Genomic DNA, 15,924 nt, shown 5'->3' with positions numbered 1-15,924 from the left:
CCAGGGTCAGAAAAGTTCCAGCGTATGCTGTTCATTGAAAGAAATGTGAGTCAGTATCTGTTTCTATTTTATATATTTTATTGAAGCTTCTAAACGAAAATAAAATAGAAATACACAGCACTAATCATACTAAGCACAGCACTAATCATACTAAGCAAAGAATATTTCTTCTGAAAAATTCCTTTAAGAAAAGAAAACCCTACACCTCTGGATTCTTTCAACTTCCCACAGTAACATGAAGTTAATATAATGTTTTCTTAGAGCCTTTGCTAAATAAAATCTTATTGGCTTAAGTACAATTCAAATAATTAACTGTTTTCATTTGTCACAAAACTTTTGCTAATCAAGTCTGTAGGGGAAATATTCTCTATTTCATCTTTAGGGCAGGAGATGGGATGGTTTATATTCAGTTTGTTATTCCATCTTTATTTTAGCATTTTGGCTAGCAAATTTGCTCTTACAGTTGACAATGTGTGAAGACCACTTCATGTTTTCAAGAACAAAGCTGGCTTTCCTCTACCTCTGAAGTGCAGATTAAATTTTATTGTGGATTTTTTTGCAGGAACCACGTCAGGCTTCAAAATGGAAACTCAGTGCCAGGTTTAATTAAAAAACAAATTGCTCTTGCATCATTTTGATATAAATGAAAAGTTTCCTGCTTGAAATGAAGTGAATATTGGGCAGTGATTCCTGATTTCTAATCTAGCAGCAGTAGAGTCATTGGTTGTTTATGTAGAGCAGTGGCTCAGTAATACATTTCCCTTCGATCTGAAATTTTTGTTTAATCTTTGCTGAAAATCCACAGAGGTTATTCTAATGTTCTTATGGTCAGCAGCAGGAGTTCAACAGTTTAAGGGTGATTCCGTGCCAGGCACAGACTAGCATTAGTACACTGCAAAAGACAAGACCGTGCATGTTCAAGAATCAGGGGAAGCAAAGGAGCGGTGAAGCCCAGGATCCAGTGAAGATCCAGAGAAACTCCCAGTGACATCAGTGGAGCATAACTGTGCATAAGTGCCTATGAGCATTGGCCCAGATGATTATGCTTTTGCACATCTGCCAGTGAAAATCGCTCAAGGTTGGGGAAGATATACGATTATGAGTTGACTAATATGCTACAACAGTGTAACCCTGACTGTTGTGGTATATTAGTATACTGACTCATTTTCCAGGCTGTGGCTTTAATGAAATACTTGGTTTTGTCCTAAAGCCTGCGGAAAAACCTCCTAGTCACCCTTACTTCTTTTCATGTAGTGCTGGAAGAGGTTTGCTTCCTACCAATCATGCAAGTTCACTCCCATGTTCTAATATATTGTTCAGAACAGGGGTTTAGGCCTTTTTTAGGCTTATCTGTGACCTGACATGCCCTCTTGCCCTGAGCGCATGAGCTCCTACCAGAGTTTTCCAGTAAGACATTATTGCTACTAGCAGTGCTGAGCTAGATGTGCTTCGCATTTGTACCTTCAAACCTTCAGCTGGAAGTGGTCTGGGGTAATTCTGAGTAGAGAACCTAAGGGATTGTGAGTAGAGCTCCTGAGACATCTGTGTGCCATGAAGAAGGCCTAGAAGTAGCTAGGTTTCTGAAAGTGTTTCCAGATCAATGAGATTTCTCTCCGGACACTGGGATATTCACAAGCCTGAAGAGGAACAACCCTTTGCTGTTTTCCCTATTATATTTTTGTAATTTGGAGAAAATTTTCTGAGTTTTAACACTGACAAATTTATTCTTACTGTTATTCTCTGCCTTTTGGCAGGTGGCACCATTTGATCCAAATTTCAAGCTAATTTTTGAGGTCCCCATCTTGAAAGAATTTGAGCAGTTGCAGCTCCCACAAAAATAACCTGATCATTCCTATATCCCAATCAAAATTAATTTTGTTAAAAAACTCTTTGTATAAAAAAAAGATGTCAGGGAAGATTCACAGGAAAAAAGGAACAGGAGTAGAAAGGAGTAAAGTTAAAGGAGAAAAGAACAGCAAATGCAGAGGAGTAAATTTAAAGGATTGCTTGCCATATGTGAAGGAATCTCTATGGTTAGAAATAGTCCAAATCTTACTTTCCTTCCACTGGAACCCATTATGTTTTCACACAAGAGAACTAACACAATAAGGATGTTAATGCTCTTCTTGCGTGCTAGCTAGTTATTAGAGACTCACAATAAGGAAGGTGATCAGAGAATAGTTGTCACATGCCCAAACTACCCTAATTCAAGGAAATTGCCACCTCAGTGCATCATATGAGGCAGGTCAAGCCTAGGGTGAAGCAAGCTTTCTGTGTAAGAATTTTAATTAGCAATGAGCACAATAAAATACATAAGCTGCTGAAAGTTAACAAGTGCTACTGTTTGAGATTTATGTCCAAATCCATGCTGTGTACTTCCCTTTCCTCACCGCCATAATGGATTAGCAGTATACTGGATAGCAATCAACAAATATTACAATCATCCTTCTAATCTTATTAGCAAAGTTGTAAGAAGCATTAAGGACACATTTATACCACTTGTGGGAAACAGTCCAAATACAACGAACCAAAAGCTGCTTATCTACAAGCAAAAACAGCATTATATGACTGAAGGGGGCCAAGTTAATCAGAGCTATCAAGAGACTAATTCAGATCCAGAGGGCTGGGAAGGCAGATTAAATGATCGTTCATAAATCATTGAAAGCATACACTATACAGTATTGTAACAGCAAACAATGATCTTCTGTAGGGTGCAGTTTCCTGCTTTCTATATATCTATGTTTTGACATTTTAAGTATCTCATCAGCATCTTTTTATCCCTAAGTTGTGAATGTGTAGCAGTAGCATTATAACTCAGCTTGTTAATCATCAGACCTTTAGGAAGGAAGGGGATGGACTGTAAAAACAAACCTAAAATTGTTCATGTTTACAGGCAGCACTTCTGTGCTTACTACAAGCACGTACAAAGTATAAAAGAATATGATCCAAGATATTGTGGAGGAAAACTGGGGAAAGCAACTGAGGGAATGTGAAAAATCAGCTTTATATATGTCTCAGGCTACTTTGTTTTATAGGAGGGAGGGGAAGACACCTCTGGTTAATTTTTAACTTTTACAATATTTTGTAGAAGTACTGAAATGTGCTGGTTTAGTGAGGAAAACAGCACACCAAAATGTAGGTTTTTTCACTGACTCCACCATGGAACAACTGGGGTCTGGTCTTATTATGCCTTTCTTCTAGGAGGACTGAGACTATCCACAGGCTACAATTGATTCCTCTTTAGAACTGTCTTCCAAAGGCTCAGTTACCCATTTTTGAAAGTGGTTAAAACATTGCTCTTCGGCTGCTTGCTTTTTTCCCCCCAATCAGCAGTCCTAACAAAGGCTTTTCCACTACTTACCAAAAGTAAAGGAATCCTCCAAGGACTAGAGTTAATGGCACTTGTTTCTGATCTCACAAGACATGGAACACACGCCAGTTCTCTACACAACATAATCTTCCACATTTCTAGTGCCTGATTTTTCATTGCTATGCACTGCATGTACTTACTTATATCAGCACAAAGCGAGGGCAAAAGGCTGCCAATGCAAAGCACTCTTTTTGGAAACATCACACTCTGGGATAAAAGACAACACAACACATTGGAAAGAAGAGAATAGTCCTTTAATTACAATAATTAAATTATGCGTGGTTTTGTTAATTTTTTCATAGAAAACAGAAAGGTCTTCAGACTGGAAGAGTAAGGCTGAATAGCATGAGAGCCTAAAAACAAGTGAAGTCAGCAGTTCAATTTGATAGCACTGTCGAATCAAACTTGTACAGATTTGCCCCCAACTATCTGAGCAATGTCATTTGTTCGTTGTTGTGGCTTCATGGACTTCTTTTTAGTTCTGTTCTCCTTTCCCTTTCTCCACCGAAAAACTTTACATATCCCATTTATAGCTCTAGGAAGGTGATTGCCTCAGTGCTTACATAGTCCTTCGGGTTTTGGCATAGAATCAGACATAAGCCCTCATCTGGCTCTTATTTTCTCTCTAGGCCTTACCCAAATCTGCCTGCTCTATATCTCAGGTTTCCAGCGTGGTCCTATTATGTCCGAGATGCCAACTGGCAACAAAACTGCACAGCCACCTGGAGTACAAAGTAAATATTTTCTTGGTCATTCTAATTTCTCAGCATACCTGGAGTACAAAGTAAATATTTTCTTGGACATTCTAATTTCTCAGCTTGTCCGAGTTCCTGGTTTGCTCCCTAAGTTTCTCCCTAAGGTGCCTTAATTGCAATCATCCTCAAAAAAGGATCGCCTATCTCCGTTCAAGCTACAGGACTGAATTTTTACCACCATCTCTCCAAGATCTTGTTCTTACAAGGCCACCTGCCTGGACTACCCGCACTTTCTTCTTCAGGTTCAGCAATAGCTATTAACCCTCTTCTGTCAGCTGCTTTCTAGATCTAGTTCTTGCAACTATCTTAAATGGAAAATGAAGTCCTTTGAAGATATGTTGGTTGTTTCAAACACCTGTCCACATCCTAGTACATTAATTATGAGGCCTAATAGAGCTCTTTGGTTTTGTATCATATGTCTTAACTGTCAGAGTGGATTTATACATCTCAAGACAAGAACACTCAGTATGTTGCAATTCAATATCCACCAGAGAATAGAGAGTGAGCTTTTCTACTTGTTTTTTCTTACAGAACAAAGCTGTGGAGGGCAAGAAATTTGCCTCGGTCTGCAGCATCAGGTGCCAGTGATAAAGAGTAAACAAAGGAATGGTCCCTCTAATTTATTCAACTTTTCATTGTTTCTACTGTAAACAACAATAACTAGAGTCTTTGGTGAGAAGTACAGTCTGCTCAGGGAGTAGGAAGGAAAGACCAAATACAGCTGTGGGAAGAGGGATGCAGGGATTACCAAGAGCTTGGTTATTCTTTCACATTTTGACCAATCTGAAATAGAGCTTTGAAGCACAAAGTTGCTCTGCTAAGCAACTAAGCAATTGAAAGGATTGAAATTCATAAATGTTGATGAGACTATCTTCTTTAAACTGTATTATTTTGAGATTTCCTTTCTGTGTCAAAATAAAAAATAAGTATTTACTACAGAAATCCACAGATGCACCCTAGTAATTTTAAATCCATTTTTCTATTTTTTATTCAGTTTTCAGTCTATATATTTGATAGAAGGTTTTGCTGCTTGGGAAAAAAAAAGTATTTTCTAGCCTGTGTCGGATTTTGTCAATAGAGATAACTTAAGCATTTGCACTGAATTCAGTGCTTTGCTGAGCTGGGATCATGCCTTTGAAGGATCCTAACTACAGGGAAAATGCTGTATTTCTTTTTACTGGCAGGGCACAGGGAGACAAATGAAACAGCTTTGAAGCACTCTCTGGCACAGAACAGAACTCACAAGTACAAGTGCTTACAAGGAGATAACACAGGTTAATGGGTTCATGATGTACAAGCACCCATGGTTCAACACTGCCTAGAGAAGTGAAACAGCAGCTCTAACTGGTGCTCCTCTCCCTTCATTCCAGTGGCAGACTGGAAACAACAGTCTGCTGTCTTTGGTTGGCCACCGCATTTTACAGAAGTGGCCAAGTGACTCCTCTGTTTTCTTTTGCTGTGTTTGGAGCTGCCTTGTGTACACGGTTCTCTCCTGGGATATTTGTGGACTGGAGACTGCATTCTGGCTTGTCTATACCAGGAACTAAGGGTATCAGAAAACAACCAACTTCCTGTAAAGTGGACCACAGTATGACGTTAAGAGCACACCTGCAACTTTGTTATAATGTCCACATGTAAACTCGTACCACATGTTAAATGTGCAGTAGCTTACTGTGAAAGAAAGCAATAGATGCTGACTTCTTTTTACAAGCCAAAATGGTGGTAGATTAAAGATGGTACAAGTCACTTGAGATAAGCTATCGGGTGTTTTGCTGTGGAGTAAGAATTTGTTTGTGGCTAGTAACTGCAGAATAGCTCTTGTTTACATCTCTGTTTAATTCATGGTCACTTGTGTGACCACGCCCTCTTTTGTAGAGCTAATATGCTTTAATCATACTGTTGTTATTTTAGAGGTCTGACTCTTCATTGGCATATTCTGTCTCTGCAATAAATTTTCCCATAGTGTATTGTAGAGATGTAACTATACTAGAATTGCCCTGCCAGTAGGAAAAGCTTCTCTGTGCTAGGTCAGACAACTATACTATCTAACTGAAAAAAAAAACCCTGCTAAAACACCTACCTATTATCCATCAAGTTGCATCAAGTTGCATCCTTTCTTACCCTTTTATTAAGAGCTTTCCCTAATCTACGCAGTTAAACCTCAAAGCTAATGAAAATGACCTCATAGAAAGCACACACAGATAAAGTGAACACTCCTTGAAACCATTTAAAGACTGAGAGGCATTACAGGTTGCAGGATTTGGAGCTAATGCAAGGTGATCTCTATTTTACTTTCTTTTGACCTGTTTCTCCCAGAAGAGGATGTGATACTATTCTCACTCCCGTCTCACTAGCAGACCAGGAGATCCAAATAACCCTAGAGCTGCTGATTCAATGTGTGGTTATAGAGAAGAGCATTTCTCAAATATGAAAGAGTGTAAGTGAATGTCCACTGGGAAAGCTCGTTCTGTTTAAGAATGCACTAGCTGAAATTGTTTTCTGCAGTTTACTTTTGCACCATTAATAAGTCCAAGATCATGGCAATCAAACTTCCATCCAGTAACTTTAATCTCCTTTAAATAATTCAGTGTGGTTAGTACCTGACTTAATTTGCAGACTAACAGTGATGCAGGCACCCAGTCTTGTTTGCTGCTGAAATCTACAGTTACCAGCTTCTTGAGAGAGATCAGTGGCTGCATGAAGGAAAGCCAGCCATCGCTTGTCACACAATTCATTGCCAAGCCCAAGTGTTGAAGGTTCTCCAGGTGTTCTTTCTCAAAAATATTGACTGTGGACATATATTTATTTAGGTACTTATTTTGGTTCAAGCCCTAATGAAGAGAATGATTCCTGTTCAGGATATTGAAGAATTGAATCTTATTGAATTCAGTTGAACTTCTATGCTTAAAAAAATACCACCCTCAATAGAAAAGGATTTAAACAAGTGCTTGCATATTACTTTTTTTCTTATTTAGAACAAAGAATGTAAAATATAGCAGCTACAGATCACAATTTTTTTTATATCTAGACTTTTCTTTCTTATTAAAACTTAACCTGCAGTATGTTGCATACAACAGGATACTTTTAATTAGAGAGAGGTCATTAGTTTAAATGGGCCTATAGACTGCTGCTCATGATCACTCACATAAAAGCACTGCAAGATCAGACTTATGAAAATTCTCATTCATTTTGACATTTCGTTTCTACTGTATCCTCAGAAGGGGTGAGTGGTGTGAATCCAGGTAGTTTTTATATCTCCCTGATCTTCAGCTATCTACCTTGATAAAAGTTATACTAGTAGTTGCCTTTTTTAACTCTACTATTGACATATGTTCCAAACAGACGTTATATTAGTGGAAGATTTGATGTAAGAAGAGTCCACTTGTATTCTTGTCATGTTTATGGAGGAGACAATCAATCCGTCAATCAGAAAAGATTCCCTCTCAAGGAGATTCTTTACCAGGAATCTCCATTTGCCTGCAGTCTTCCTTGCACTACTTATGCAGTGAAAAATGGTCCTCGCTGAGTAGAAATGTGGCTCATTATTTGGCTCATCTAATGCTATGTACATATAGCATTATATATCCTACCCAGACTTGATGCTATTTCACTTACATTATTAAAAGTTGCTGGGTTTCCTGAACTGGTTTTGAGTTTTTCTGGTTTTTGTCCTTCATCTTTTGCTCATCCACAGTACCTTTACGTACCTAGAATTCTGACCTCCACATCAGTGAGGCTCCATTTCCTCAATCCAAGTTTTGTCAGCTGTGGCATTGTTTCCAGTAGTTCTAACAATTTTGTTAGGCAAACCTTTACATCATCTCCCCAGGGAAGCATCAGCACTTTCATTCCAGGTAGGACATTTAAGCTATCAACTAAATGAAAATAAGTGTAATTTTTTTGGTTATAACAGTTCACTGTAAAATCACTTTAAAAAGTTAAACCAAATCACATTTCAACAGTGAAGAAAATACTGGTAGGTTAAAGACTCCAAGACTGTTGCTTTGATAGCAAAGACAGAGCAGCCAATTGCATACAATATTCCTCACTTCTAAAAACTTTCCATTCACTGCGGGGAAATGCTTCAAGATACCAATTATATCTTGCTTAAAAGAGGAAAGAATTCTTGAATTTGTGTCTGGATTAGTCCTAGAATTGAAGCTCATTCCCAATTTAAATGATTTATCTAAAGAAATCTTCTGACTTACCAAGTCTGTGGATAGCATCTTTTCCTTTCTTTTCTAAGTAATTTTCCGACAAATCAAGTACATTCAGTTTTGCCGAATTACAAAGATTCTGAGCTACGGGAGGAAAAAAAGCTTGTTACACATGTTTTCAGTGCATCATAACTTGTCTTCTTTTGCACCTTTCTTAGCTTTATTTTCTAATGAACAGCAAGACAAGATTTTTAATAGCCTCCAGGTTTTTCTCACTTTTCTGACATCCCTCTGATGCAAACTGTGCTCTCTTGTTGTTAATTGTGTCTCCAGGAATTAATAAAATAAAGGACCTGGCCAGCCATAAGAACTGTAGTAATGGTTCTGCATAACTTACACTCTGGTGGCTAAATGAATCTTCAGTGGTGATAAGACGACTTTAAGACGTCTTTGCAACACAGAAGCAGGCCAAAGCTGTCTGAACACATGGGAGATTCCTTAGTGGTTTAAGCCCTGGAGACTTCAACCTCCTGCTTCACAAAGCTGTCAAGTTTTTTATTATGATATGAAAATTCATATTTTACAGGATCAGAGAATTGTGGAAGAGTGGGACTAGATGGGACCTTAGAGTCTAAGCGTCTGTAATGGGGCAGGATATTGATGAGCCTAAACCATTCATGATACATATTTATCTATTCTGCTCTTTGAAATTTTCCATATTCTCCCTAGGTGCTATTTTACCTTCCTGGCTTTAGAAAGTTTCTGCCAATATCCAATCTAAATATTCTTTGTTGCAAATTTAGCTACTTTCTTCTCCCAGTGGACAAAAAGAATGGTTGATTATCATCTCTTTGTAGCAATGTTTAAAGAACATAAAAAATTTATCATATCCTTTTCAGACTTCTCTCTCAATCAAAACAAAACTAAACCATTCCTCATAAGTCACATTTTCATAACCTCTAGCTGTTCTTGGTGCTCTCTCTCGATTTCTCTAGACCTTTCTTAATTACGATACCAAGGTTGGGCACAGATTTGTTGCTCAGGACTCACCAGCACATGTTTTTTGCAATAGCATAGTATTTCCAGTCTTTCACAGAAGAGCTCTGATTCTTTCCTGCTACACAGGTTAATCTCCATTTTATATTCATGGAATTGATGTCTCATTCCCAGCTACAGCCCTTTACATCTGCCTATACTGAACTCCCTACCGTTGTTTTTGGACCACCTCTTAAATGCATCCAATTTTATTTATGGTTTTGCATTCCAACAGGGCTTGTAAGCCTTCCAAGCTCAGTGTCATCTGAAATTTTATAAGCGTATCCTCCATTCTGTCATTTAAGCCATCAGTTAAAATATTGTTTAGAACAAGGAAGGACTTAATTGATTGTATCAAAATGTTTTCTCACTTAGTGAAACATTTGTGATAACTCTTTGAAAGTAATTTTTCCACTAGTTGTGCACCCATTTTATTTATATACATTTCATTAGCTTCTTGTTAAGGATATTGTATAGGATAGTGTTAAAAACCTCATTTGAGTTATGATAGATCCCGACTTATCATTTCACAATCTTATTACCCTGTTCCCTGGAAAGGTTTGATGTGATTTGTTTGCACTACCTTTTATCTCTATAATTTAAGTGCTTACAAAATTTTTGTGTGATAATGTGTCTCAGAATTTTTCTTGGTATCAAAGTGAGGTTGGCTTGTCTATGATTTCTTCCTTTCAAGGAAAAGATACTGGATTTTCCACTTTCCTGCCTCCACAAATTTTCAGAGACAGTTGTCTATGGTTCAATGATTCTTTCAGCTTGTTTCTTACATACTTAATTGTGAATTTCCCTAAGTTCTGCTAACCTGAGTTCATCTGTTTTAGTTAAATAATTTTTATTTATCCTTATTTGTACTACTGTGACCTTGTTAAAATTATTTGAGTAGGTGCCTGATCAGAATGAATTTTTTTGGCAATGATTGAAACAAAAACAACTTTGAAAACTAGTTTTGCTTGCATCATCCATTATTTGCTTTCTTATTTCATTTGTTTACAGAGCTATGCAATAGTTTATCTTTCTTTTTTATATAATATTTGTACTTAGGATTTATATAACATCTTTATATAAACTTTTCTTACTGCATTTTACATCTCTGCTAACTGAAACTCATTGTGAACCTAAGCGTTTCTGATTTTATCCTTATATGCTTTTTTCTTCTGTTATAGAATTATGTTTTGATTTTCAAAACATACATATTCAGTTTGTAAAGTTACTGTTACTATTCTTACCTAGAATTTCCACAGCATCACTGGAGATACAGCAGTTGACTAGTTGGATTTCTTCAAGTTCACTTAGTTCATCAGAGACTGATCTTACAATGTAGGTTATGCCATCCCCAATAGCTGTCAAATGATTCATGTATAATAAGCGTAGCTTTCTCAAATTTCTGATACCTTCAGCTATGAATGGAATGGGAAAAAAAAAAGGTCACATTGCTAGGTGAACTGTTTTGATATGTTTATAATGTCTTGATCACAGCAAACGGCTAGACAGACTTAAATGTTTACTGTCTGGTGTACTACAACTACCTATATTTTGATGCCATGAAATATATGATAAGTTTTGTTTGCAAAAAACAGATAAACACAGCCTCTTGTTCAGCTACTGTATCATGTAATCAATATAAACTGCCCCTCAGCCAAGAGAAAGTAACTCATAGAAGATCAAATACGATCTTCTTGTGGAACAAATCCAGGGGAAGCATTCTTTTACCATGCCATCAAAGAGAGGATGGGTAGACATATGGATCGCCATCTCCATTTCAGTTACTGGGTTGTGTGGCCCTAGCAAACATTATTCAAACTTTTCAACCTTGGTATCCAGTGACTGACCTTGCAGAAAGTCAGCAATAGGTCAGGGAAGGGAACTATATCACCTTTGCAACCTCCTGACTTGCAGTTCATGCAGATTAGCCAGTCCTGCGATCAGTATGTTAGGTCTGTTTGACTACAGTATGCATTACTAACTTGAAAGGAGCACTCTAATACTTTGTGACAATCGGGATACAGAACATATCAAGACTTCAATGCAAATACATAAGTAACTACTTCTTTAAATTAGATGATAGGATTTTCAAGTCCTAATAGTGTACAAACTTATGACCAACTTGTTAAAACGTTCACATTCTCAGCACTATATACTTGATTATGGTGTGAAATAGGAGAGAGGAAATTACCTATTTTTTTTGCATCACATTCATCCATACTTATGTTGTCAAGTACAAGCCCTTCAGCATTCACAAGTTTCTTTATTCCATCAATAAGTCCACCTGCCAAAAAAAAACCCCACAGATGTATACAGCATGTTAATTTAATACAGGAACAAATTCATTTGTAGAACTGATACACTTCAGTGATATAAGGTTCTTGTGAAAAGTAAATAATAGTTTTGTGTGAAAATATGAACATCTAAAAGGGGTGACCTAGGGAGAATATGACAGAGGTCTACAAAATAATAAGTGCATGGAAAAAGTTGGGTAGAGACTGACTGTTGGGTTTTTTTCTTCCAGTAGAAGAACAAGAGGCCACCAATTGAAACTAGTCCAAAACAAACATTAAGGACATAGTCTGTCACACCCTCTGCCAAAGGATGCTGCGGATGCAATAAGTTTACATGGGTGCAAAGCAAAGACAGACAAGTACTAGCAGGACCCTTTGGGGAGGTCACTGAATAAACAAATCATAAGCACAAGAAACTGGTCTGAGCTTTAAACAGAGGCTGCAAGATTATTAAGAAGAAAGTATTATAGATTCTTGCATTGTTCTTGCTCTTCCTTACACATCCACTTATAGGTGCTATTGGAGACAATGAACCAAGGTAGATGGACTCTTCCTCTGGATCAGTATGGCTGTTGTTACTATATTCTCATGCTGTTCTCCCTAACAATCTTGGCATATGTGTGCACACAGGAAAGAGAATTTTTTTTTAATTTAATATGTAGTTCCAGAATAATCTTGAGATTATCTGTCATAGAATGATCAAAAAATTCAGGTTAGGACTTCTGAGGTCATCTAGTTCGATTTCCTGCTCAAAGCAGGGCTGATTTTAAAGTTAGACGAGGTTGCTCAGGCCCTTGTCCAGCCGAGTTTTGAAAATCTCCGAGAATAGTGATTAAATGACCTCCAGATCCCTGCTGCGATGTTTGACCACCCTCATGGTAAAAACCAGTTTAAGTCCAATTGGAACTTCCCTTCTTACAAACTTGAAATTGTTGACTCTTGCCCTCTGGTTGTGCACCTCTGAAAAGTTCCATCTTTTCTATAATACCCTTAAGGTAATGGAAGACTGCAGTTAGTTTCTCCATTAGCCTTTTCTGCTCCAGGCAAACGATGCCCAGTTCTCTTAGCTTCTCCTTGTGTATTAGGTGTCCCAGCTCCCTGGCCACGTTAGTGGCCCTCCATTGGACTCTAGCCAGATTGTTACTATCTCTTTTACACTGGGCAGCCTGAAACTGCACATAATACTCCAGACTGGCCACAGGAGTGCAGAACAGAAGGGAATAACCACTTCCCCGGGTGCACTATTGCTAATGCAGTCCACTCTGTGCTTAGTCTTTATCACTGCAAGAGTGCTTTGCTGACTCATGATAACCTATTTCTGAGATTTGGTATCATCAGTACTTGTGTACATTTCTCAAGACAAGATACATTCATGGGTAGCTTGAATGATGAAAAGCTCAGAGCACAGTGCAGCAGCAGATGCACCCATCTTCCATTAGTGCCCTGCTCTAACAATAGTGTGGAAGGATCCTTTATGTGTGTGATTCACAGCATAAGGAAATACATGTCCCTCATCCTACTTGCAGAATCCTTCACCTCAGGTATGTCTGGAGCATACTGTACTATAGTTACTACACTCTTCTTTATTATGCCATTGTAATTTTAAGAGAAAACAATTATTCAAGCTAGAAGCATTTAATTGATTATTGGAATGACTTATCAAAAGATACTGCAGATTTTCCATCATATTAGGTATTAACATCAGAATTAGACTTCTTTAAAAAAAATGCTTACCCAGAAATTATGACAGGGATGGAAAAAGCAATGAGGGAAAATTTCTGTCCAATGTTACAGGTCTAAATTAGGCTACAACACTCTCATTTGGTTGCCAAAAACATATGCATCTGTTGTGAAAACTAACTTAAAGTGATAGTCTGCTGTATCCCATGGCACTTACAAAGTTTAGCTAGCGTATAGACATTAGCTCATTTACTGTGTATTATTTGCACACCAGAGTTGTTAAAATTTTTCTCCCATCTAGTATTTTATTAAAAACCAGATTTTTTAATATATTGTGTACCAAGAACCAAGAATATGATGTAATGACAACTTACAAAAATTCAAAGGCCTTTGCGTAGCAAGAACCAAGAATATAATGAAATGGCAACTTACAGGAATTCAAAGGCCAGACCTGACTTACACAATTAAATAACATAAGTAAATTTACATAACCGAGCAGACTGCAGTCACTTTCACCATGAATATAGAATTGCATTCTAGCAATATAACATTTCTCAAACTGATCAAAACCAGGCATCTTCCATATACAAGGCGGCCATGAGCCACTTTGTTTTACCTTCTCATCCACATTTATCTAAAAGAGCTCATTTACTGCCAGTAAATACTGTACCTTCTAGATTTTCACTTTGCAGTTCTCTTATATGTAAGGTTTTCAGCTTTGTCATTGTTGTGATCTGTTGCTCATCTTCCACAGTAAGAGGTGTGGACTCCACAGTAAGATCTTGTAAGTTTTTACAGGTTTCAAGGACTTCATTCAATGTTCCTGTGATACCAGTACTATTGCTGATGTGCAGCTTGAGGCTTGCAGCAGAGCAACATATTTTGCCCATATATTTAATATCACGTTTCTTTAACTTGTTGGAATCTTGCAGTGTAATTTCTAAAGATCTGAGACTCTGGTTCCAGTTCAAGAATAAGGAGACAGCCTTTTCAGGAATGTAAGTTTTAAGTGAACTAATTCGAAGATTTTCCACATTCTCATCATCTATTTCCTTACTTGGTGAGTAATTTCCAAAAAAATCTAACTTAATGAGTCCTAGTACACTAACACCATTTGGTAAGTATCTAAAAAAATCAGAGAAATAAATTGGGATATTTTGAGTATTAATGTAAATACTTTTATCATAAAAAAACTCTTGAAAATCTCTGCTCAGTGCTGATTTTGAAGAACTTTCATAAAAGAAATTAATGACACAGTCCGCAAAAATATCCTCATCAATTTTATTTAAATCTTCCTTTTCTGTTATATTTTCTGATTTTTTTGTGTATTTGCTTTCCAAAGCCAGATTCTTTAATGAAAACAGTTGAGAAATATCTCTATGCTGATTAATTTTTTTCAGGAAGTCCAAAATTATTCTAGTGGCATCTACAGAGGATCCACAAGTGTAGAGGAGCAAATTGAAATAAGTATTAGTAATATCTGAAATAGTATTAATTTTCTGTAGATCACTATACCCTTTCACCTCTGCTTCTTGGCAGGATGTCAGTAGTTTGCAAAGTTTTCTGCCTGCAGTGTATTCCTGAAATGATTTATGAAAGAATCTATATGTCAGCTTTAGTCTTTGAGCTGTGCATTTATACAGAAGACCTGAAGCTAGCAGGACGACTTCTTTTACGTCAGCTAAATCCTCAGACTGAAAATCAAATCTTTGATCAAATATTCCATCTAAAGCTAAGTCTCCACAATGATTTATGCTCAGCATAATATGATTTTCTGGTATTTCTTTTGTTTTGTACCTGTTTTTCTCCACCATCAAGTCATACAAAGTAGAGAAAAGTAGAGTCTGGGTGCTTGGATGAAAATTACTTTCACCCATTTGGATGGCACATGCAATGATGACAAAGAGTGGAGTCTTCATAAGGTTCTTCATGGAAGTGGCCTCTTTAAGCTGGTTTAACAGACCATCAGCCAGTTTATTTGTCAAGACATTTTTAATGAGCTTCTTGCAACTCCCCTCCGATAGATCTCCTATTTCAGCAATCAATGACCCAAACTGTCTGATTTTATGGATGGACTCAGTCCTTGTAGCAATAATGACCATGTTCTTGAATTTGTGGTTTTCTTTAATCATTGCTTCTATCTCTGGACAGCTTTGGGGTTTGAATTCATCATATCCATCTAACAGGAAAAGGACCCTTTGTCTTTGTGCTAGTAGCATTTCCATGAAATCTTGTTTGCAGATGTTGATCGCAGACAGTCTCATATATTCCACCTCTTGTGCTAGTCAGGCTGATAAAGAAAACAAATAGGACTTTTTTCAAAGCAGAGCAATTATCAGAAGCCCAGAGTACAGCAATTCGTTTTAGAAGAGTTGTTTTTCCTTTGCCAGCTTCTCCTTCTATAATGCAGGGATTTTTCAATTCCTCCAGAAGGACATTTAGTGTCAGCTGCCCCTTCCTGCTATTATGTTGTTGTGGTTTAAACTCAGTCGGCAACTGAGCACCACACAGCCACTCGCTCACTCCCCCCACCCGGTGGGATGGGGGAGAGAATTGGAAGAGCACAAGTGAGAAAAACTCGGGGGTTGAGATAAAAACAGTTTAATAATTGAAATAAAATGATAATAATAATA

General features: G+C 37.4%; 1 protein-coding gene across 1 annotated transcript in view; it reads right to left on the bottom strand.

Moving 5' to 3' along the window:
• Positions 1-6,596: 6,596 nt before the first annotated feature.
• Positions 6,597-15,924, bottom strand: part of NLRC4 (NLR family CARD domain containing 4) — a 20,620-nt gene continuing 11,292 nt past the window's right edge. The window contains 7 exon segments of the mRNA XM_009283822.1: positions 6,597-6,913; positions 7,833-8,000; positions 8,334-8,426; positions 10,562-10,732; positions 11,509-11,601; positions 13,962-15,535; positions 15,537-15,765. Coding sequence (XP_009282097.1) covers positions 6,597-6,913; positions 7,833-8,000; positions 8,334-8,426; positions 10,562-10,732; positions 11,509-11,601; positions 13,962-15,535; positions 15,537-15,765 — 2,645 coding nt within the window.

The sequence above is a fragment of the Aptenodytes forsteri genome, unplaced genomic scaffold (assembly GCF_000699145.1).
Source record: "Aptenodytes forsteri isolate BGI_AS27 unplaced genomic scaffold, ASM69914v1 Scaffold309, whole genome shotgun sequence".
In the NCBI taxonomy this organism is placed as follows: Eukaryota; Metazoa; Chordata; class Aves; order Sphenisciformes; family Spheniscidae; genus Aptenodytes; species Aptenodytes forsteri.
This window is presented reverse-complemented; position numbering and strand designations above follow the sequence as displayed.